The sequence below is a fragment of the Melanostigma gelatinosum genome (genome assembly GCF_949748355.1).
Source record: "Melanostigma gelatinosum genome assembly, chromosome: 3".
In the NCBI taxonomy this organism is placed as follows: Eukaryota; Metazoa; Chordata; class Actinopteri; order Perciformes; family Zoarcidae; genus Melanostigma; species Melanostigma gelatinosum.
Window position 1 is genome coordinate 4,579,873 of NC_136636.1, and position 23,845 is coordinate 4,603,717.

At 42.3% G+C, this 23,845-nt stretch overlaps 3 protein-coding genes across 5 annotated transcripts; 1 reads left to right on the forward strand and 2 right to left on the reverse strand.

The window, feature by feature from the left end:
* Nucleotides 1-1,360: 1,360 nt before the first annotated feature.
* Nucleotides 1,361-7,521, reverse strand: hgh1 (HGH1 homolog). Of its 2 annotated transcripts, none has more exons than XM_079297223.1 (10): nucleotides 7,408-7,521; nucleotides 6,711-6,857; nucleotides 6,097-6,235; nucleotides 5,811-5,948; nucleotides 5,551-5,702; nucleotides 4,996-5,096; nucleotides 4,574-4,672; nucleotides 4,011-4,102; nucleotides 3,787-3,909; nucleotides 1,361-3,004 (listed from the first exon to the last, which is right to left on the reverse strand). In XM_079297223.1, exons 2-10 carry the CDS (start codon nucleotides 6,818-6,820, stop codon nucleotides 2,783-2,785), a joined length of 1,176 nt encoding a protein of 391 aa, XP_079153349.1. In that variant the 5' UTR covers nucleotides 6,821-6,857; nucleotides 7,408-7,521; the 3' UTR covers nucleotides 1,361-2,782. The 2 variants fall into 2 exon arrangements, with proteins under 2 accessions (XP_079153349.1, XP_079153350.1); XM_079297224.1 differs by having other exon boundaries at nucleotides 6,711-6,823; nucleotides 7,408-7,478.
* Nucleotides 7,522-7,871: 350 nt separating this feature from the next.
* LOC306775933 (transmembrane protein 263) lies at nucleotides 7,872-12,617 on the reverse strand. Its single transcript, XM_079266505.1, has 3 exons — nucleotides 12,326-12,617; nucleotides 10,311-10,398; nucleotides 7,872-9,198 (listed from the first exon to the last, which is right to left on the reverse strand). The coding sequence occupies exons 1-3, from the start codon at nucleotides 12,332-12,334 to the stop codon at nucleotides 8,912-8,914; spliced, it is 384 nt and encodes a 127-aa protein (XP_079122631.1). The 5' UTR covers nucleotides 12,335-12,617; the 3' UTR covers nucleotides 7,872-8,911.
* Nucleotides 12,618-14,284: 1,667 nt separating this feature from the next.
* rbbp5 (retinoblastoma binding protein 5) lies at nucleotides 14,285-22,129 on the forward strand. Of its 2 annotated transcripts, XM_079265342.1 has the most exons (15): nucleotides 14,285-14,409; nucleotides 15,502-15,590; nucleotides 15,915-15,940; nucleotides 16,040-16,212; nucleotides 16,337-16,477; nucleotides 16,631-16,793; nucleotides 17,084-17,193; nucleotides 17,637-17,756; nucleotides 19,280-19,433; nucleotides 19,579-19,650; nucleotides 19,775-19,892; nucleotides 20,168-20,237; nucleotides 20,387-20,622; nucleotides 21,203-21,418; nucleotides 21,789-22,129. In XM_079265342.1, exons 2-15 carry the CDS (start codon nucleotides 15,566-15,568, stop codon nucleotides 21,839-21,841), a joined length of 1,677 nt encoding a protein of 558 aa, XP_079121468.1. In that variant the 5' UTR covers nucleotides 14,285-14,409; nucleotides 15,502-15,565; the 3' UTR covers nucleotides 21,842-22,129. The 2 variants fall into 2 exon arrangements, with proteins under 2 accessions (XP_079121468.1, XP_079121469.1); XM_079265343.1 differs by lacking the exon at nucleotides 15,502-15,590 and having other exon boundaries at nucleotides 14,338-14,409.
* The last annotated feature ends 1,716 nt before the right edge of the window (nucleotides 22,130-23,845 follow it).

Genomic DNA, 23,845 nt, shown 5'->3' on the forward strand with positions numbered 1-23,845 from the left:
TCTGATTGGCTGGCCGGGACACACAGACCCGCCCAGTTACTCACAAGAACAGGACGTCGAACCCGTCCGCTCTACACAGGCCTTCTTTCTCTTCCTGCCTGTCTTCACCCTCCAATGAACTAAAAAATGCAGCAGTGCGTTTGGTCTCAACATGTACTCTGATCCTGGAGCGTCGACTGAAAACTAAAAAGCAGTTTTTGGAGAGGATTTAGTTGGAGAAGTGACACAAAGCAGCTGATGAATAGAAAGGACGTCACACCCTAAAGACAACACTGAAACTCACGTATAACGTCTGCTCTCTCTTTCACCGGACAGATGGTTGGATTAAAAAGGAAGGATCATTTCCGACCGAGGTTAATGACTCAACTTGAGAGAAATTCAAATCACATCTAAAAGCACAGATCGAATGGCTCATTATAACCTCAATGTTTCAGTGTGAAATGAGACGATTCCCCCGGACTGGTTTCAATCTGACCGTGTGTGTCGAGGTGGAAAAACTCAGAGACGCTGATAAAGAAACACCTGATCCACACACACACACACACACACACACACCCCCCCCCCCCAACTTCTATACTTGTAAGGCCTCTATTTGAAATAACAGTATTATCGCCTTGCTACACTCATGCTAATCTGTTCCTGTGAGGACCCTTATTGTCATAAAGTGACCTTTTCTTCAGCCCTGAAACTAAACATAAACCTGTTTCTGACTTTAACCCTAAAAACAGGACTGGATCATTAAAGTGAGGACTGGAAGAAATGTCCTCACCTTTTCAAATTGTCCTCGCGACTCAAACTGTCAAAAAAAGGTCTCCACTGTTCAAAAAAAGTTTACGGTCAATTCCTCACTTTTCAACAATGTCTGATGTTTTGAAAACTGTTCTCACTTTCTTAAAAACGTTTTATCATCTTTACTTTTAAAAACAGTCACTTCCTTAAAAGTCTCCTCACTTTGAATTTTTTGAAAAGTAAAGACCTTTTTTTGCAAACTGGTCACAAGGACAGAAGAACAAAGGACACACACACACACACACACACACACACACACACACACACACACACACACACACACACACACACACACAGAGCTGAGTTTTAGTTCCTGGTTTTATCGCGAGTCTCACTAACTCGTGTAAAGGTTAATGTTTACTGCAGTTATCTCTCTGCTCACATGAAGACGTTTCCACCAGAAACCATCTGAATTGTGACTCAAAACCACAAAAGCTAACCGAGATCTAAACAAACTAACGAACTAAATGCAAACTTCATTTGCACTGAAGCTGAGATGAGTCGACGTTAAGCGTTCTGTCTTAATACGGAGTCACATTGTCAGATGCTACGATCATTCTTAAATGTCTGTCTGTTTACTTTTTGACTTCCCCAGAGAGGAGAGTCAGTTCCTGCTGGTTTCAGGTCAGAGTGGAGGAACGACTCCGACGCCCCCCGCTGGTCGACCAGCGTCACTCAACAACCGTCCTCGTTCTGACCAGAAGTCAGTGAAAGGCTTCAGTATCAGCAGATACGTTTTACTTTACGCATAAAACACATCAGATGAGACGTGACAGGCAGACACATCTGTAAGCAGAACGAGAAGTAAAAAGCTAACTGCAGATGTTCAAGTGGGAAACAAAAGTAACCTGAGACAGACGCATGAATTAAATGCAAAAACCTTTTTTAATGTATTTGAATTCGTTTTTGATTCCACTTTGAAAATAATTAACTTATCATTTAACAGAACAAACGACTGCATTATTAATGAGCAAATTCAAATCGGGTTAACTTCACGTTTATTTGAAAAGAATGCAATTAACAATAACTTTTTTAAATTGATCAAATAAGTTACCCTGTTAATGTTGCATATGATCAGTTTACCGGTTTGTTTTGTTCAGCCTGTAAAAACCTGTTTCATGTCGTCTGTGTCTTTGGTGGAACTTTGTCACTTCTGAGAATATAAAAAATTATAATTACTGCAGAGCTACACTACAGACTCCATGCATATAACATAATAATAACAATAATATTAACAACGGAACTGTGAGTTCAGACTCTTGGAGCTCATTTAACAGCAGCGAGGATCATCTCCTCAATAAATGAACAGCTGTAATGCTTTCCTGTGAGGGAAAGTTCACTCAGTGTTAACGTCGTACAGTTTCAATGAAGCGCTGGAATAACGAGACACTAAATACACAGTATTGTGATTCTGTCAGACAAGAATCAGAACTTCAAACCCACTGAAAGTGTGACGAGGAGTGAACAACCAGAGAGTGAGATCTCAGAATGTGCCTCTTTTACGTCGTCTCATATCTGAAAACCTCACTCTTACGTTAAAATCATGTCCTCATTCGCTTTTGTAACACTAAATATATATACATGAATTCGTCATTCATCATTTTTAATTAAAATCATAATGAAATCAGGAAACGCTGTGAGTCAGTTTGAAGTTGTTGAAATGTATCCGATGTCAGATGCATCTCTACATTTTTTGACACAGGAGGAAAACAACAACAACCGTGAACAGCAGTTACCGTCAGCAGATGAAGATGATGAAACTGATGATGAAGCACAGAGATACGCAGCCTGTGAGAGACAGAAAACTCTTCTTTTCAGTTCATTACTTACTTTTACTTTTCAACCTCAGCAGTGATGTCACTTCCTGTGTGGACCAGCTGACCGACGCCACAGAGCCTCGCGGCTCTTTCTGAAAACGTCCCCGTCGCGTCTGAATAATGAACATTTAACTGTCTGAATGACAAAAAGCCATCACTTTTACAGAAGCAGGACTTTACCGTATCAGTCCACTCTCCTGTTCTTTGTCTGTCCCCTCTTCATCACTCTTCTTCTTCCTCCTCTCCTCCTCCTCCTCCCGTCTCATCTCCTCCTGCTCCTTCTCCAGCTCCACCTGCTCTTTGGCGTCGGCGTCCTTCAGTTTCACCTCCACGTCCTCGGGAATGTCCACATTCATCAGGTTCTCCATCCCCTGCTCCGGCTCGTCTCCTATCAGCACCTGGAGGGAGACGGAGGACGGACATGTGCCAGTTTATTGGGTACACCGAGTTAAAGCTACTATGAGGAACTTTCATTGACGGTTGATTGTGGCGGAAAGTGTTTGTGAGCACCAGAATACGGTCCAGCAATACGACCTGGGTCTCCACTGCACATTAAAGACATACACCTGTGATGCTCCTATCACAGCGTCTGCATGAAGCAGGTCTATTGTTGTCAGAGCAGGATCAGGGTTCAGCTCTTCTGCTGATTGTGTGTGTTTGAAAAAAACAACAACTAGAATTACCTGTCATCAATTGGTCTAAAATGTCTTGTTAGACATTTGTGCGAAATTGTCTTAATGAGCATATTAATTCTTTAGTTATGGCCAAAGACAGTGATCTCTCATCACCAAATTCTAATCAGTTCATCTTTGAGTCCAGGTGGGCGTTTGTGCCAAATTTGCTGAAATTCCCTCCAGACGTTCCTGAGATTTAATGTTGACGAGACGGACGGACATCTTAAAAAAACATAAAACATGAAAACAAGGCTGTGATTGTGTTTGGAGTCAAAAACCATCACAAACACACGAATGATCCGTTTCCTGTTTTTGATTGACAGCAGCACACGGTACGATGGACGTTATTGTTTTGTTATTTTGTTTTGTTATTTATGTACGATTTTATCGTTCCGTTGGCCATTGTTTGGGTGCTCAGCCATCAGAGGTTTCTCATGATTTGGCGTTCCGTGTCACTACTCGATGCATTTGACAGTAATAATTAAAATGAATGAGATCTTTCCTACCTGGACCAGCTTCTCACAGGCTGCTGTGACGTGGACGTCCTTCTCCCAGCTGTGGAACTCTCTCATGATCGGATAAACGCTCTTGTCTTTCAACGTGTCCCGGCCGGCTCTGGTCGCTGTCAGCTGCAAAAGAGACGACCGCGCAAAGTGTTCATTATGAAAACGACACGAGTCTAAATGTACGTCTGCGTTTTTGTTTTGTGTCTGTTTTCGTTGCGTCGTACCAGTAAAAGTGTTTCCAGCAGCATCTTTCTGATGTCGGGGTCGTCTTCTCTCTTCTTGTCCTCGGGGAGGTACTGCAGGTCCACCGGTAGACCTGAACACCACATCAACTTCTGTTACTCACAGCCAGCGTGTCCCAATATCACACTCAGCCCCAAGCCCATTGGTTCCTACTCAACACATAAATCATTCAAATATATATTCACATTCAAACGTTACTTTCACAGGAAGTAGTGGTGCATTTATTGGGGACTATTTTCAGCGGTGGATTAATCCAGCAGGCCGGTGTGTGTGAGATTGAGTCAAAATAAATAGTGTGTGTGTTCATGGTGATGAATGAATATGTCACCCAGTGCAACAGACTCATTGATGTGTTTTTAATAGTTTCTCCACAACAATGGAGCTCTATGACCCAGAGCAAGAACATTTATCAGGGTTTCATACCTAAAAAACACTTTTTTGCTCTTTTCATGGTATTTGTTGACAAAAGGAAATATAGAGAATACAACCAGAGTCGCTCTCTAGAATCTGACACACTCAGAAGAGTTGACTACGAGAAACACACCTTCGTTCTCGTCCTCCGTCAGCTCCTCCGGACCGGCCAGCGGCAGCAGCAGGAAGGGCAGGATGTCCACGGCGTCGCTGAGCAACCACTCATGCTGGGCTGCACAGACGGAGGAGAAGTTTGGGATCAGATGACTGGAGGCAACGCCGGACTACAGTTCAGTCACATGGTTTATTCTTTCGGTGTAAATTCATTTTATTTTAGGATTCAGTAAAAGGCTTTAAAGGCTGTAAAATTCAATTAAATCAAAGTAGAGGCAACTTCCCCAGATTCTGACGTAGATCACATCTGAGACACATTTACACTTTCTCAACATGCATCGTATTTTAAATGCTTCTCGGATGCATTCACGATGTTTTCGTATCACACAGCTGTCCGATGCACATGACGTGTGGCGTCAATGAGGTCTCTGTGCGTCTCACCATGGTCAAAGCAACAGTTGCGCAGCGTCCCTATGACTCCGCCTCTCCTCACCACCGACGCCCGGTACTGAGTGAAGGGAAACAACCTCTGGATTACACACCTGCAACACACACAGATAGTTACAACATGCTGCCGCAGCTGCACCCAAACGAAATGCACTCCGACTAAAGCAGCAGCTTCAGTCCCCCAGTCTGTGTCCACACATGATGCGTTCAGGCACATTATTTAGTGTGGGTCAACAAATAATCACTGCAGTTACCGACGTGCAAATGTGAAGAGGAAGAACAATAGACTTAAAGCAGAAAATATGCTTTGGTTCTCTTTGGTACCGGTAGTTATTGATGTATCGTTCACACAGCGAGTGTCGTTGTTGTGTTTAAAACTTTGGTCAATCTCCTCTTTCTTAAATTCTGACTGGCCCTGTATTAAGAAGGAAATGCCCACTTTTTACACATCTGGCAAAAATATCCGTTTTGAAAAAGTCCCATAACTGGGCGACGTAGATCTCCCCTCTGTCTAAACATCAGTTCTTGTCCTGCCGTGTTTTCAGTCACCTGTCTTTGTCCATCAGGTAGTTTCTGGCCTCGGGCAGCTGCGTCAGGTTGGACAGCAGCGGACCCAGATAGTGGTGCTTTGCCTTCTTGTTGTAGTCTTCAGTGCAGAAGATGTCAACCAGCTGAGCCAGACCCACGTCCTCCTGGAGGACCTGAAACAAAGAGGAAACACATCTTGTTCTGATGACCCGAGAGGCTTCGTGGACCTGTGTTGCATCAGCATCTCACTGAAATATGGTGAAGTCGAGCCCGGGTCCCACCTTGAACACGGTCTTGCAGGTCTTGGTATGGCGGGTCAGGTTGGACAGGATGGAGCAGATCTGATCAGAGAACAGGTACTCTGGATCCAGAAGCTTCTTCAACAACACTGGAATAACTTTGACATCTGTCACCAAAACCTGGACGAGACATAACCAAGAACAGCTGTTTGTCTTCAACGAGGCTGTAAACACTGAATCCACAACATCTCTGAGTGGCCAACAGCTTTGTTTTGTTTTATTTCTCTCAATCAAGACGGGATTCTGCGGATCAATCAGGACTGGTCACCTGGTGAAGAGTCTCGTCAGCTGACAGGTTGATGAGGATGTAGTAACAGTCCTTCACGATAGCAATAGAGGGGTCAGCCGTCAGAGCAAACACAGCAACCAGTAGGTCAGGTTTAGAGCGGAGGAAGCGGCAGCCGTCCCTGAAAACAAACACACACAAGAAAGAGAGTTACATGAAACGGTTTTATATCGTCAGGGTATTTGTGCTTTAATTGATCATTTGATTGACATCTGTGTATTAGAATACTGCACCTTATGACCTTAAGATATGATAATAATGTGGTGAACAGGTTGATAGTCATGTTGAGGTGATGTGTCGGTGGGTTATAGTTGTCCGTTTACTGAACTGACTGTGGCATATTGCATATGATGAATCTCTGAAATTACTAAATAATGAATCTCTATCTATCCATCTATCCATCTATCTGGCCTCAGGGAGCCGAGCAGAAACAAGAGTGATGGGTGGGGCTGGGCGATATGGAGAAAATCAAATATTATGATAGTTTTTACTAAATACATCGATATTGAGGGTTTGACTTTCACAAAAATATTTACCCAATTCAGTTATTTTTAATAAGTAATGATCAGTAATGTGATATGACATCGTCGTCGTACCTGTGTCCTGACAGTCCCAGGATGGAGCCTGTGGTGTGACCTTTGACATCAGGTCGTGTGTCGGGGCTCAGGAAGGAGAGCAGCTCTGCAGCTTCAGATTCACTCAGCATCTTCTAACACAGTCCGATAAACACAAGCACCCTTCAGCTGGGACAACAGAACAGAACAGTAAACTACTGAGATATATATACCGTATATATATACACACTACGGGCCTCAATGACTGATCTGAAATCTGTAAAACAAAACTACATACATTTCTTTCCATTATTGTTGCCGACTACTGTGTCATAAAAAAAGATGTATTTGCTTTTTTCTCAACATAAAAATGCCTCAATAACAACGTTAATAAAAAAAGAATACATTGTAAATCATGCAGTTGATGGATGGGTTTATTTGTTGTATTTTATACAGTTGACACTGTGATATTAACGACCAACGTCCACTGGGACAATAAAGTATCGTATCTGTCTTAAATAACAATAAATGATTATTAGGCCTAACGTCACGTCCGCTGTTTACTTTAGTCAGTACGTTTGTTGCCATGTTGGATACATGATTTAATTACTCAGAAAATTAGTCAAAGTTTCCACGAAAGGAACATTTGACAGAGTAGTGTGCTGAACTCTTGGACGCTGAATGTCATTTAATTGTCTGTTTTTAAAAATAATACCCACCTGTCATAAAACTATCTTACCTTTAACGAGCTATAAGACTTATCCACTTTTCATTTCACTGTTTCACCTCTTTTATACTTCTCTCCTGACATTAAACAACACGCGTACAAGATACATGTGGAGCCCACAGAGAAGATACCGCCTACTTCCGGGTTGTCTTCTTCTTCGTCTCATTTCCGGCAGGTTGAACAGCGCTGAGTGGACGCCACTGCCCCCTAGTGTTCGCCACATGTGGAGGCCTCCGGTTTGACGTGCACAGCTGGGTCTCGTTAAAGCTGGATAACATCCCAAAACTGACTTAAGGACATTTTGTACCATCAGAATGAGACAAAAACAAACAGTGAAACTACATAGAAACAGGAGTTTCTCTTCTCGATTCAAAATAAGATACTAAAATGATATTTGCAATTGTTTTCAGAGAAACTCGCATTTGCTCGACTTCACAACTTTTGTTTGATCGCCAGAAAACTTCACACGGACGTCATTAAACTTCAAAACTACTTTATTGATATATTGGGGAAACAAAAACACAAACACAAACAAGACAATTCACATAGTTTAGTCCCACCAGCAACAGCTCCCATTCAGTCCAAAAGTTGCATTGAAATGCTGATATTGCATATAAACGTTCACGAGTGTTGCCTGCACCGCAGCACAGTGTTCGCCTTCTGATTAAAAGGTACAGCTCAGCCGTCACTGAGCAGTTCAGACAACATCGGGAACTTCTCCTCTCAAAACAACCATCAATGAATCAAGTGCTGCTCAATGTCTCTTTAAATCTTTAGAAAACAAAAAGTAAACACTCTTTAAAGAAGGTCCAGCACGGCATTTTGACGTTTCACACATACCGAAAACAAAACACTTTAACAACAATAATAATAATAATATAGCTGTGGAAAAAGAGCTGAGCCCAGTATTTGTCTCCAGACATTTCAGAGAAGTGTTCCGACATGCAGCTCAGAGGCTGCTGGGTGAAGGAAACGCTCCGAGGCTCCTCCAACGGTTTAAAGTAGGTCAGTAGACTGAACGATGTTGCCGAACCCTCCGCTCAAAACGCTGAAACATTTGTATTTTATTCTCAACACACATTTCAATAGTATTTCGATACCTTGGAGTTAAAACAGCACGTTTAATTCTGAAACATGTCACTTAATGTGTGTAGGTTTGGAAAAGACTGAAGCGGAGGAAAGAGGAGAGCCTCAGTCTGGATTGTAGACGCATGGAAATATTCATCCCGGTTCATACGACCCGCCTGGAGCCGGATGATCACTTCCAGACGCATAAATCCTCCCCAAGTCACATGACGAAGTTCTTATGAAGCGTTTCAGTGACTCAGCATTCTGGAGATTCTTTGTTGTCGTCGGATTACTGAATCTGTATTTGCATTAAAAGTCTGGATCTCTGAACGGTGATGAGACCGGGAATAAGCATCAGAAGGCACTGTGTTTGATTGGCAGACAGATCAGCTGGCAGCCTCTCCTTGTTGGTCCATCATCATTATCGTCGTCGTCTTCATCCTCCTCATCACTCGGCTTTGTCTTTCCTCTTGGAGGTGAACGAGACTTTGCTGGCGACCGTCGAGCCCACCGAGGACACGCCGCTGGCCACGGCCGCCACCCCGCCCTTCACCAGCCCCACCCCCATGGAGGGCACCGTGGTCACGGCCGACTTGGTGATCTCCAGGCTCTTGCCGCCCACCCAGACCACCCCGCCCACCGCGGCACCCACTACCCCCTTGGTGACGTTGAAGAGGCCGCCGGTCACCCGCCACATGATGCCGGGAGCCGGCACCACGTGGTCCTTACCGGGATCTGTGAACAAAAAGCAAACATACGCGAAGCATCAATATCCAGTTTTCTACAAAGAACCTATGAATAAAACTATGCCGTTTAGTTCCTGGACACTCTTAAAGTTACTACAAGGATCCTTTCATACGGTGCTGGTTTTGTTGGTCCCTGTGGACAAAAGCAGCAGTGTTTCTGAGCACCGGACTCCCTGAAGAAAACCTCCCATTTTACAGCAGCAGAGGTCTGACAGGGAGCCCCTCTCAGTCCTGGTTCTGGTTCCCCTGGGCCTCCCTTCCCTCCAGCAGGCCCGGCAATACGGCCCGGGTCTCCAGCAGCGTGGCATCTGCTCCCAGAGAGGAGAAGCTCTGCTCCCGACCGAAGGAGACTCTGCTGTCTCGCATCTGATGTGAACTCCGGATTAAGACAAACCCACGTGTTGAGTTGAACACGACTCTTGCAAGACACCCGTGAGACTGCTGAGGCACAGCGGTGCTTTGTGCTAACATGCTAATACCAAAATGACAATGACAACACTCACATGCTAACGTTTAGCTGGTATAATGTTGCGTTTTCCCTGCTCACCATCCCTCGTTTAGCGTGTTAGCTTGCTAACATTTGACAATTAATTAGCACAAAAAACACAAAGTACAGCAGAGGCTGATGGGAAATGTCTGTAGTTCTGCAGCTATTTGGACATAAACAAAAGTAATGGACACATTAAATACCTATGCTTTTAGGATTCATCCTCTGGGAACCATGAATGTACCAAATTTCATAACAACCCATGAAATACTTGTTGAGATATTTCAGTCTGGACCAGATGACTTCTATATTTGAGTGTAATTGGTGCTTTAACATCTTTCTTAACAACCCGTCTATTAGTTTAGTAAACCATCATCAGAAGACACAGACAACAGAACAATGCTAACAGTGATGTTTACCGAGAGCAGCAGGAGACTAAACTGGTGCAAAGTGTCCCGGCGACACAAATAGCAGCTGTTACACAAACAGACTAACTCCCCTGGCAAAACCAATACTTTCTGAAATCGCAGCAGCAACGTGTGAGCACGGATTGCACGATATTCCCCGCTGGTGTTTCAGCATTTAGCCACACCCCTTGGGAGCTCGCCGCTTACCCTCTGTGGGCTCGCTGTCGACGGGTTCAGCTTCGTCCGGGGCCATGCTGGTCCCAGGCTGAGGCTCCACGATAACGCTGTTCACATTCTGCAAAACAGAAAAACAAACAGACTCTTTACTCCGAATAAGACAACTTTCACAACATTTCTCTACTTTGAATACGTTCAGTACATGCCGGTGTATCAAACCGTAACACTTAGATATGTGACATACGTACATCATCTTCATAATCTTGTTGACTTCTTCTTTGAGCAGATATTTCAATCTCAATTTTGTAAATTCAAGCCTGTATTTCATATATTTAGACATAATTTAAAGGAGCTGATGAAACCTGATGATGTCAGAGTGATGTCATCAGGGTAGTCTCAGTTTAAACTCACTGAAGTTTAATTTCTAATAAAGCCTGTCTTATAAACTGGAGGTGTGGAGTTTGGAGGACGTTGGTTGTTTCTTGGCAGGAAGGGTCTAATGAAAGATGTTGTCCAGCTGCATTGTGGGAAATGTAGGATCCAGTGTTTTTGTAGCTTAACTCATACTAGCATCACTCTGACAATATGTAGGAGGGATGTCACAAGAAAACCGAAAAAAAAAAACTTTATTGAAATCATCAGGAGAGCTAGTTAACGTTAGCGGTTAGCTGCTTGGCTAACAAAAGGAGCTAATGGCTAACGAACAGCGAGGTTGCATTGAGGTACATTATGCTGCGTTCAAGCGCTGTTCAGTAAAAATTTGTATTGGGCGAAGTTTAATTATAACGTTAACATTTATGTGTTCAAATGCAATATTGTAAAAGGAATGAGTTTATGTAGAAGACATTTAAAGCTTTGTGGTATCAAATTGAGCAACAAGAATCATGTAATTTCACTGGCATTTGTTTTGACAACTATATTTCTGGTCCTGTGACATGACATCGCTAGTCTGTACTAAACTAAAGTATCGTGTGAGCATTAAACATGTAGAAGTCAGCACATGATGATGACTTATTGGAGGCCACTTTAGTAAATGTATGTACAGTCTGAATATAAACACTTTAATCCAGTCCTAAACAAACTACAGACTGGAAACCTGCTCACAGGAATCCATTGACACTGAATTAAAGTTGGATATTCTTATTATATGAAAGCGAAAACTATTTCAAACCTCGTCATTCAGTGAGAGACAATCTACTTCAACTGCATGACGGATAAAACAAACTTGTATAACCGGCTGCAGTCCTATTGAAATATCTGACATACTTATCACATATAAATATGATATTTAATGTGACCCAGGGAGCTCAGTTTATACATTTGTGTTCATACAGTTTCACTTTTTAAGCCACTGAAGATGGAATCATGACACAATTTGGCCTTTTCGCTCATGTTTTATGGTTCGATTGATAGAATATAAAAAGATAAAGTATAATAAATAGTTTTACAGACTCCTCTGACTGGTGTCCAGGTCTCTATGAGTCAGTGGTTTTAACCCTTTATGACCTGTGGCCCTTCATATGAGGCCTCCTCTTTATTACAGGCGAGGAACTGCAGCTAAACTGTGACACTTCGATTATGAAACAACACGTGGAGGCTTCAAAATCAATGTACATGTCACACGTTTAAAGATAGACTATTTCCTTTAATATAAACCACCACTCCACCCCCCATGTCTGTTCTTCTTGTGACCCACGGAAAGGGGGCCTGTAGATCCAGCTCTGATAAAAACCTAACGTCAGAAAATGTGTGTTTTCGTTTAATTAAATGAGGATTTGCTGGATGAGAGTTTGAGCAACATTCACAGGAAGCTGCGACTCCTCGTTTAAAAGCTGCTGCACAGATAATGTCCTCAGAGAAGAGGCCACGTTTCACACTCACAAAATAAAACCATATTCAAACTCCACATCATCACTCGAGCAGCCTGCAGCTGAAGAACTGGCCACACAGCCATGCTGTTATAAAGCCCCCGCCACACACACACACACAGTTTATGAAGCACATTTGTACTTATTCGAACACTAATGATGCCGGTTGGTTCTTACCTTCACCATTGTTCCCAGTGCTTCTGCCTCAAACGCACCTGGCAGAGACACTTGAGACAGCTTCTGTTTCAGCTCCCTAAACCTAAACTCTGCCTTGGAACACTGTTTTCTCTCTGTGAGTGGAAACCTGCTGCTCTCACTGTTAATGCCGTCTTCTTCTTCGTTGGTTTTTCGCGGTGTTATCGCGTTAAAAACTGAATTAAAGTCAAAATGAACCCGCTGCTTTTATAACTTCTCCTCACGCACACACGGAGCTACGCAGCTCTCTTTCCAGCTCTCTTTGCTGGTTCTGCCGACGTGGCGCCTTCAATAGACACACACAGATATATACACACACGCACACACACACACTGTCAAAGTACACACACAACAACGCACGGGACTTCCGTTTAGACCCTTCAAATTAAAGCTCTTCTCGGTGATGAGGTGGACTACTTCAAGGTGATAAAGTGAGTGTTAGAGGTGGAAGTATTCAGGTAAAAGTAATAATTAAACATTGTAAAAAGTACGTTGTACCAATTAAAGCTATACATTTAAAATGCAATCTAAAGGGACAGTTCACTCTTTAAATAAAAATGTATATTTCCCCCTCTTCTCCTCAGTGCTGTTCATGATTTTTTTGTTTTGGTGAGAGTTGCCTAGTTTTGGAGACATATCATCCGTAGTGCCTCAGATAAAGAAAGAAGCGTTTAACAAATCTTAATAAAAATAAAAACTGACACATCTTGGGACGACAAGACTCTTCTGCCAATGATGTGGAAGTTTTCTGTTGAGGAAACTGAAGTTCAGACAAATTCAGTGCGTTTACACAATGTCTAAAATACACAGACATGACCGGAACTGTTTCAGTATTCTTTTTGTTAAGTCTGCTTTTATAAATAGGAAATAAGTACTTATATATTTTTTTCTGGCATTCGTCGATCAATGGCTGCTGTTTGATTCCACAGTAAAAGATGCCACTCTGGCTGTTTTCATAACCTCAAGCTAATTTGTTTCGGACCATTATTGTGAAAACCGGAAGTCGCGTGTGGGCGGTTGCTGCAGCTTCAGCTCCGGATCCAACTCCGGTTCCAGCTCAGGATCCAGCTCCGGATACTGCATCACCAGAACACTGTGTGTACTATGTGACATTAATGTTTCTGACCTATGATGGACATGGAAAGGGAGACTCACGTGTAAAGTGGCATGTGCTGCACACACACACACACACACACACACACACACACACACACACACACACACACACACACACACACACACACACACACACACACACACACACACACACACACACACACACACACACACACACACACACACACAGGCCTGTATTGAGTCACATATAGACCGCGACCATAACGTTATAGATAGTAGAAATAGTCAAGGGTCAAGTGCTGTAGTGATGTTGGCAGCAACTTACATTCACCATATAATAGAATAGAATAGAATAGAATAAAATAAAATAAAATAAAATAAAATGGAATGGAATAGAATAAAATAAATAAAATAAAATTACTGTCATGTACATTCACAGATATAAAATAGGATTGTATTTTGAGAGCGGAACAGAATCTAAAATAAACTAATTCAAAATAATATAAATATATTATTACATAAAAATGGACAAAGATAAAATCAATGTGGATACACTAAATATTATAAATAGTATTCACTTTATTTAAATTCCAAATTCAGACTCATTTTTTAAAAACGTTGATTCTTACCTTTATCTCACCTAATATGTTTGTTAATTTATATTTTGTATCAATAACCTAAACTTGCATGTTGACTAGTCACTGATAAACTAGCATGACATGGAAATACTCAAATAAACTACAAGCACCTAAAAACTGTACACAAGTACAATACTTATGAAAATGTACTTTCTATTATTATATCTTAACGTTGTTTTTATTTTGTTCAGGCATCTTGTAGGACGCCTTCTTTGGGGTCCTCACTGGAGGCTCGGCGCCAGACTGCCCGGTACATGAAGCAGAAGTAAATACGAGTGAAAACTAGTGAGAAATCTGTGAAATCAAGTCATTGAGTCTTCAGTCGTCCAACAATGAATCTAGAGCTGATCGGTAATTATAATTAATTCGTCTTTGTTCTCAACAAACCTGACTTTTTCACATAGAACATGATAACATGCTAACACTGTATACTTGTTGTGGTTAGCGTTGCACGTTAGCCTAGCATGCTACCATCAACCAAAACGACGAGTCAAATAAAAATAAATAAAAATACATTTATTAGTAGATCCACACTGTTAATTTATGTTAAACGTGACATGTGTTCCTAACGTATCTGTCTGCGTATGTATGTAACTTTTAAACGTATGTTAAAATAATAATAGCAGATTTAGCTCTTAGGCTAACGTTAGCTTCATAATTGTCTCTGATTGTAGCGTTATTTTAATTAAATGTTAACTCACGAGGAACTATAGACCGTTACTTTAAGTTGTGTTATTTTTACCATATTTATTATTTATTACAACAAGGCTATGAAGCTCGTGCCGTTATTTTATGTTGATAAAATCAACACACAGCAGCTGGCTCATATGACAGCGAGTAACTGTTTATATTCAGGAACATGATGATGGAAAGAAAGTAACAATGCAAAATGGATAAAAGAAAAACATGGAAATGGCAAGTTTCCATAAAAATAATAAAGTCTTAAATAAATCTCAAGCCCAATAATTGTTTTTTAAACAGTATTGTATGTCAATGTAGTCCAGGTTTGACATGTCTAAATTTTTTTGTTTGTTTATCTACAACTGGTTTGTTATGATCTGGATGGAGGAAAAGCAGTGAGATCAATCTGATTTGTCAGTCAGAAATAGAGTAATATTTTTAGTTACACATGTGAGGATTGATTTTTTACCGTTAGTACGATGTCTATTACTGGTCTCTCATCTGTAAACATTGAAAGAAAAGGGAATCAACAGAGAAATAACATCTGTTTAATTTCTCGAAGTGTTCTCATTAAGGGCATCTTTAGACTTGTGAAAAAAACCTGAATTTATATAATTTCAGTTTGTTGGAGAAGAAATTTCGGAATATCTAAAGGACACGTTTCAAGTCATCATGTACATTTGCTGCTTCACCCTATTTGTTGGGGAATTCTTTCATGTAAAAATAAGTAAATGTTTTTTTTCCTTGTAAATGTCCACACAGTTCTTTCTTATGAATTACTGGCTCAGACTTTGGATTAAACGTCAGGATTTCTCTCACTTTACTCATGGATAATTTCCTGCTTCTTTCTGGTGAATATTCTACTTAATTGTTTGAAGTTTATAGTTGAAGTGTTGAACGTACTCGATCTTATTTCCTGATGTGTTTTAAATGAACATTTGACTTTAATCTCAGATTAGTGAACGTTGTCTCTGTAGAAATGAAAACATCTTTGACTCTACTGCTATTCCATGCACTCGGCCGCACCACACAGAATATCTGTACTATGTTGATGAGGTTGAACTCGTGGGAGGTTGTGTTTCTGAGTCGACTGGCCCTTAAGTCCATCCTGTATGAATGTTGCTTTGTCTCGTTAAATGTTTCTCATCATTGTTTCTTTGATATTTCTCTCATAGAGTCATTCGGGCAGAACTATCCAGAGGTAAGCCACCAGCTCTTCATCAAGTTATACATTCCTATGTGAAGCTCCCGGACTGATGCAAACTCTCTGGCTGTTTGTTTTTATTGTGTGTGTTTTCAGGAGGCAGATGGCACTCTGGACTGTATCAGTATGGCCCTCACCTGCACCTTCAACCGATGGGGCACCCTGCTGGCCGTGGGCTGCAACGACGGACGCATCGTCATCTGGGACTTCCTCACGCGGGGCATCGCCAAAATCATCAGCGCACACATCCACCCGGTCTGCTCTTTATGGTGTGATACACTCAGACACATCCACCTTTCACCTGCTTCATCCTAAACTACATGCACACGTCATGTCCAATAACATTTTAATGATGAATGGTGTATTCAGATATATTTGTGTGTGTGCGTGCAGCTGGAGTCGTGACGGTCACAAGCTGGTGAGTGCCTCCACAGACAACATTGTCTCTCAGTGGGACGTCCTGACGGGAGACTGTGACCAGAGGTTCCGCTTCCCGTCACCGATCCTGAAGCTGCAGTGCCACCCCAGAGACATGTGAGTGACCCGAGAGCGCCTGTCTGTCCGTTGTTTCATCTGATGAGTTTGACATCACAGGATTTGGACAGTTTAATTCACCTTTTTAATCAGTCGTAAGTTAAGTGAATACACTTTATTTTGTACTGACATGAAATGATGTTTGTGTTCCAGGGACAAGGTGCTGGTGTGTCCCATGAAGTCGGCCCCGGTGCTGCTCACTCTGTCAGACTCCAAACACGTCGTCCTGCCTGTTGACGACGACTCGGACCTGAATGTGGTGGCGGCCTTTGACAGGCGGGGGGAGTACATCTACACTGGCAACGCCAAAGGAAAGGTGAGACAATACTTCATTCACAGCGCACCTTTCAGTCACGTGACTGTATTTCTACACAGGAAAGGTAAACATGAATTTTATAGAAGGGAAAAAGCCAAGCGCTTTAAGTTGTGGATCTAAAATTAGAAAATGTCCAGAGATAGAATATAAACAGACACTCGCAGATAACGGACTGCATCTACTCTCACCTGCATTATCCTGTGGATCAGATGAATTAAAGGTTAAATGAATACCAAAACATTTGTGAATATCTCTCCACTTCACTCACACATGTCTCCCTCTGTTTGCAGATTCTGGTGTTGAACACAAACACTCAGGAGCTGGTGGCTTCCTTCAGAGTGACAACTGGCACCAGCAACACCACTGCCATCAAATCAATTGAATTTGCACGCAAGGGCAGGTGAGTGGCAACAGGAAGTCTTTCGGTATCGAGGTCCTTTATGTTTGAGCATCTGGACACACAACACATTTAACATCAGGCTGTGGTCAATATAAGATCTGTAATGACCTGTTCACATTAACAATGTACCGTCTCGAAGCAGGCGGTTTGAAGTAGTGTGCCTTGTGATCCAGCAGAGGACGCTCTGAGCATTCACGATCAGCTTGATCAAGATAAAGCGACACCTTTAGGCTCTCGTCCACATGGAGTTCTCTTTGCTCTGTGACACAATCTAAATGATTCCATGTTGATGGAAGCACAGATCCACATTACAGTATGTACACATGAGCCACAGAAGACAGCACTTACTTTTAAAGCCCCAGCTGTGACAGCAAGGCTCTTCCTGTGCTCTCCCCCCCACTCTCCACTCTTTCTCTTGTTCACCTCTCCTCTTTTCTGTGCAGTTGCTTCCTCATAAACACAGCAGACCGGATCATCAGGGTGTACGATGGCCGGGAGATACTGACCTGTGGCCGAGACGGTGAGCCTGAGCCCATGCAGAAACTGCAGGACCTGGTAAACAGGTATGTTGACATATGTGAGGGAACTGCAGCGGTATAATTGCAGAGACTGTATGTAAGAAGAGGGCATAGTCATCATTAGGGCTGGGCGGCAGGTTTCAATTTCCCGTATGGTATGATATGAATTTTTCATATCCAGTCATACCTGTGAAACAACTTCTGTTGCTCTTCAACAGGCAGCAAAATATATTGTTCAGCTAGGAGTGCTACGGACGGAGCTAGTTGTCTTACCTGTGTTGAGAGGGAACCCTACTCATGGTTTACTTTATAACAACAATTATTATAACAACAATTAACAACCCACAACTAATGCTCTTTAACAGGGCAAAACACCACGACACAACAGTTTGTGACAGATAAACAATTTGTAGCACTAATAATTGTACATTTTTTAAATTTCTCCACCGAACTGCATGCTGGGTAAAGCTCGCTGACAGTCTGCTAACAGCTGTGAGGCTCTGTCGCGGCAGTAACGTTACATTAAAGAACAGAAAAGAGCGATGCAGGATGAACAAAGACTGAACAATAAAAGGTATTTAGGTCAGACACGTATGCAACTCTGATTATCATAATATGTGTGGTAATGTACATAGACGGTGATAAGAAGCTGTACATGTAGCGGCTTCTTCTTCTTTATATATATATATATATATATATATATATATATATATATATATATATATATATATATATATATATATATATATATATATACCCCAGGGGAATGTAGATGAAGGAAACAGGAAGTGACTGAACGGAAGATATGCCACACAAACAGCTGTTCACCGCTCGCTGGCCTGCCGTTTCTTTTCGGCGTTAATTAATCAATGCTTTAACACGGAAAAAAATACCGTGATATACCGTGAAACCGCCAGTCTTACAAAATACCGTGATATGCATTTTTGGTCATATTGCCCAGCCCTAGTCATCATGACGTCATCCATTGGTTTGTGGACTGATGTTTTGAAGCCTCGAGTTCGGTGATTTCGCGGTCTTGGATTCCATGTTGTTTTTTTCGCAACTAATGAACAGAAGTGACCATATTTGGAATGCCGTATATGGCTCTGGCAGCAGCGACATGTCAATCACAGTAAGCCCCGCCCTAAAGCATACTCTGCTTTATGGTCTGTTTCACTCTAAATGGACCATAATGTACTACATGAACATCATGCTGTATTAAAGAAGACTTGAAACTAGAGATTGAGACCATAAACTCATGTTTACAATGTTTACTGAGGGAATAAATCAAGAGAGAAGTAGAGTCATTTTCTCATAGACTTCCATACAACCAGACGAGTCGCCCCCTGCTGGTCAGGAGAGAGAATGCACATTTTAAGAAACTTCCGCATCGGCTTCACTCTGCAGAACCGGAGGTTGCCGCCTGAGTTTGTCAGCTGTTTGCGTGAAAAATACTCAGAGAAAAAGATGTCAAGCTGTTACATTTCGTAGCGCTGTGTCCACCGTTTCCTCTGATCTCCTTTCGTTCATGTCCTGTTTCCTGTGTTTCCTGTGTTTCCTGTGTTCAGGACTCCGTGGAAGCGCTGCTGTTTCTCTGGCGACGGCGAGTACATCGTGGCCGGTTCAGCCAGGCAGCACGCCCTCTACATCTGGGAGAAGAGCATCGGCAACCTGGTGAAGATCCTCCACGGAACCAGAGGAGAGCTGCTGCTGGATGTGGCTGTAAGGATGTAACATAAACATAAACTGCGTCGAGATTGAAACAATGACGCAACACTTCACGTCTACGTATATTCAGTTATATTGAGACGCTGTGTTGTTTACAATCAGATCATTTACCCAAATCTCACCTTTGACCTCCCTCCAGTGGCATCCTGTCCGTCCGATTATCGCCTCCATCTCCAGTGGAGTGGTGTCCATCTGGGCTCAGAACCAAGTGGTATGTGGACAATAAAGGCTGGATGTGCATGAATGAACTTTGTCACAGATGGATGATACTGTCTCTGACACTCAGAATATAAAAACTGTGTGATCGATGTGCGACTGGTTGGTTTTGTCTGTAGGAAAACTGGAGCGCTTTCGCTCCGGACTTCAAAGAGCTGGACGAGAACGTGGAGTACGAGGAGCGAGAGTCCGAGTTCGACATCGAGGACGAAGACAAGAGTGAACCCGAGCAGACAGGTGGAGAACACACGCAGGGTTTTATTCTCTCCCACAATGCAATGCATAGAGGACTTTGAAGAGTTACTCACAGCGTCAAACATCAAATAAACCCGTGGATGGAGGTGAAACATCTCTGCAAAACAAATACAAATCAAATCTTTGGGAAAACATTGAGCTTGATTCGTTTCCTGTTAAATCTAAAACATCTTACATTTACCCCATGAGAATGCGACGTCCCTGGTTTCATGTCAGACGTACTGGTCTTACTGGTGTAACTGGTTCTCGTGTTGCAGGTGCCGACGCTGCAGAGGATGAGGAGGTGGACGTCACCACCGTTGACCCCATAGTTGCTTTTTGCAGCAGGTGAGAAACGATCCAGATGACTACTCCGGATCTGATCGGATCCACGTCACCCTGATCTAAACCCTGAACCATCAAAACCTTTGAGTCTCAAGTGTCGTAACTGAAACTTGGTGCGGATTGTGTTCTTGTCTGTGTTTTGTGTCGTGCAGCGATGAGGAGCTGGAGGACTATAAGGCGCTGCTGTACCTGCCCATCGCCCCCGAGGTGGAGGATCCGGAGGAAAACCCCTTCGGCCCGCCGCCGGACTCCACGGTCCAGACCGCTGCCCCGGAGGACGCGTTGACCGGCGGCGACAAGAAGCAGCGGCAGCATTCGTCTGAAGGAGGCCCGGCCAAGAAGAAGGCTCGCACCACCACCATCGAACTGCAGGGGGTGCCCAGTGACGGTGAGAGAGCAACGCAACAGCTAATACACACAGAAGATGCAATAAGATGCTGCAGGAGTCATGTACTTCAGCAGGCCGTCTACTGAAGTTAGCATCACACTGGTTCCCTCTACAAATAGCCAATGTTTTTATTTGGATTTTGGATTATAGCAGAAATAAGCTTCTTAAACATATTATTATTATTATTATTATTATTATGAAACAGAAATATTCACCCGTAAACCTTCAGGTTTCTCTCTTTCACCAAACTAAGGCCGGCTTCTTTGCCTTGTTAACTCTTCATGCAAACTCGACAGAAACTAAATAAAACTCAACAAAACCACCGTAGTTTGTTCTTCCACTGTTCCAACATTCACCGACTGTGGTTTGGTCAAAATAAATCCTTAATTCACAGAGTCAGATGTGACAACATGCCTTCTCGTCACAGTTTTTTGCCCGCTGAGAAGCGGCTCTCACTTAGCAATGTGTTGCCAATATAATTGCCCAACCATAGTGGAAATGTACATTATGATGAATTTACAGTGTGAGCCAATTTATCCCGAAACAAATCCTAATCAGATTGTTCGTTGCCTCCCCTCAGAGGTGCACCCTCTACTGGGAGTGAAGGGGGACGGCAAGTCCAAGAAGAAGACAGCTGGCCGGCCCAAAGGCTCCAAAGGTAAAGACAAAGACTTCGCCTTCAGGCCCAAGCCCTACAGGGGCGAACGGCCCTCCTTCCCCACGGAGGCCCTGGGCAGCTCTGGCCCAGGAGGAGGAGGAGGGATGAAGGGCAGGGCAGAGGGGGGCCTGGCCTCAGGTAAGAACGCCACCGGCCATGCTGCTGCTGCTACTCCGTCTGACTGACACATTAAAAGCAGGAAGTATCGATATGAATAGTAGCTTAACAGTAGAAGTGATTAGAATGAATTAGTGAATGAAACGTTGAAAAGATAGTGTTTAAAGCGGAGTGGTGAGTACGACATTCCTCTGGGTCAGACATTTGGCTGACTTCATCTAGAGACAGAGGAGTACACATGATTCCACCCTTCTTCCAGTGCTTGTCACTTGGCTTTAAATAGCGACCGCTATCTGGCTGTTTATTTGAGATTTGACCATTCTTCAAATTGAGGATTCACAGTTAATCTTCAGGAGAATATCGTGTAAATAGTGTCTGTGTTCCTCTGCAGGGAGTCTGGTCTCTCAGTCGTACAAACAGCATGACGTCGGGGGGATGGACTGATCGCTGCTGTTTGTGAAGCTCAAACAAAGAGACACGGAGCCTGATGTCACGAGAAATGACTGTTTCCTCAGAGCGCAGCGTCACAGGGAGACTCCTCAGCCCGGATCACTTCACTGGAGCCGACAAGAAGAGAGCGCGAGGCGTTCAAAGTCGCCCCGGTAGAAATCACACGTCCTCTTTTTTCTGTAGGATCCAACATGTATAGAACATCCTGATAGTGTGTGTGTGTGTGTGTGTGTGTGTGTGTCGTCTTTCTTGTTGTTTTTCTACGTATTAAAACATTTTCATTTATAAATAACTGTGGTTTCTGAGGCGGGAAAAAGATTCACGAAGCATCAGCATGGGAGCAGTTAGAGGTGAGACCTCTAAAAATACAACGATAAGAACTTTTGGAAACCTGTTTAGATGTTAAAGTTAAAACAGTCTCATGACTCAAGTCTCCACCGCTGTGACTCGAAGCGTCAAAAACAAGCTCTTGAAGTTAAGATCCCAGTTTGTTCAACAGTTCATTAAATGTATTTAAGTAATAACCAACTGCAATTATAATGTACATTATTGATTCATTACTAGGTCAGACTGACGAGGTCTGTAGAATTACTGCGTTGGACAACTGAATAAATACAATCGCACTATTAACAGTCCGATTGTGTTTGTCGGATAAAAGCTACGTGAGAAATCACTTTTACTTTTTCACACATAAAATCTGAGACGAATTATAAAATATATATTTGTAAATTAATCCATCACTCAGTAAAATGGAGGAAATTAAGAGTTTGCTTTCTGTTGTTTTGACTAAATCATATTTTAAGTCAAAATCTTGACGGAAGACAAACAACCATAAATCTTGAGGTACACGATTATTCACTTTTATGCTACTTTATACTTCTACTACATTACAGAGTAAAACTGCACTTTTTACTGCACTTTTAATAAATTTACTTTACTTTTCAAATTAAGATTTTAAGATTTAGTGTAAAATGTGGTCCATTGTTACAGATTAAACTAGAAAAAGTACATGTAGTACTTACAAATAGCTCCACCTTTACCAACGACAACAGCTTACATATTAACATTAATAATAATACAACTACATCGTAGTATAACAGTCACAGCTGCAGTCATTCTGCATTGTGTTTGTACTTTTGCTGATACTTCTGCACTTTTACATTTTGAATGCAGGACTTTCTTTACTTGTAGTGCAGTATTTTATACAGTTGTACTGCTACTTGTACTTGAGTAAATGAATGGAGTACATCCTCCACCACTGTTTACTTTAGCAAAGCCTGTTTGTCTGCTTCCTACAAAGATGAATATCTCCAATACAGAGTCGTCTCACATCTGATATAGATATCACATGTTTTAATCCTGTTTTATATTTATTCTAACGGGAACTGGTATTTTAATATTGTTGGAAAGTTAGATCAAGAACAATGATATTATATCGGCTCATCATATGTTTTAAATAGTAACCAAAGCTGTCAAACAAATGTAGTTGAGTAAAAACTACAATATTTCCCTCTGATTTAAAGAGGAATGTATGAATAAAGTACCTACAACTTTTACGAGTACTTGAGAAATAAATGTAGGACTACTTATTTAACCGGACTGCTATCAGATACTTATACTATTTCCCCAAAAACTGTACTTTTCCTTTGCTGCTGAGGGATGTTCTCGTCTTTTTCTCATTTGAATGTAGGCATTAGTCATAAAGCACGTGACCTCCTGTACGTTTCCACTTCTGGATCCTAAAGTCATTCGACTCGCTGTCGAAACTCAATACATTTTTTATCCCCGATCTCCACTTGTCCAATCACAGCGGAGTAGGCGGGGCATCAGTGGATAGCAAGTTGATGGAGCGGTCCATCAACTTGTCAATCAAACGGCTGGACAGAGTTAACGACAATACAACCGGAAACGGCTAAAAAATAAAAGCAAAAACAAAAGCTCAACTAAAGAAGTAGTAAAATTATTCAGTGGTGTCATTACAAGATGCATGAGGTGACT

Bases quoted from the DNA above. Each gene is read 5' to 3' on its own strand.
- hgh1 (XM_079297223.1), bottom strand. From the start codon at position 6,820: ATGCTGAGTGAATCTGAAGCTGCAGAGCTGCTCTCCTTCCTGAGCCCC. The intron at 5,949-6,096 runs GTGACCAGTCCT...TGTCTCGTCCAG, and splicing joins CTGACGAGACTCTTCACCAG to GTTTTGGTGACAGATGTCAA. The intron at 4,103-4,573 runs GTGTGTTTCTCG...TGTGGTGTTCAG, and splicing joins GACGGAGGACGAGAACGAAG to GTCTACCGGTGGACCTGCAG.
- LOC306775933 (XM_079266505.1), bottom strand. The intron at 9,199-10,310 runs GTAAGCGGCGAG...TTTTGTTCACAG, and splicing joins CGACAGCGAGCCCACAGAGG to ATCCCGGTAAGGACCACGTG.
- rbbp5 (XM_079265342.1), top strand. From the start codon at position 15,566: ATGGATAATTTCCTGCTTCTTTCTG. The intron at 16,794-17,083 runs GTGAGACAATAC...CTCTGTTTGCAG, and splicing joins CTGGCAACGCCAAAGGAAAG to ATTCTGGTGTTGAACACAAA. The intron at 20,623-21,202 runs GTGAGAGAGCAA...GCCTCCCCTCAG, and splicing joins GCAGGGGGTGCCCAGTGACG to AGGTGCACCCTCTACTGGGA.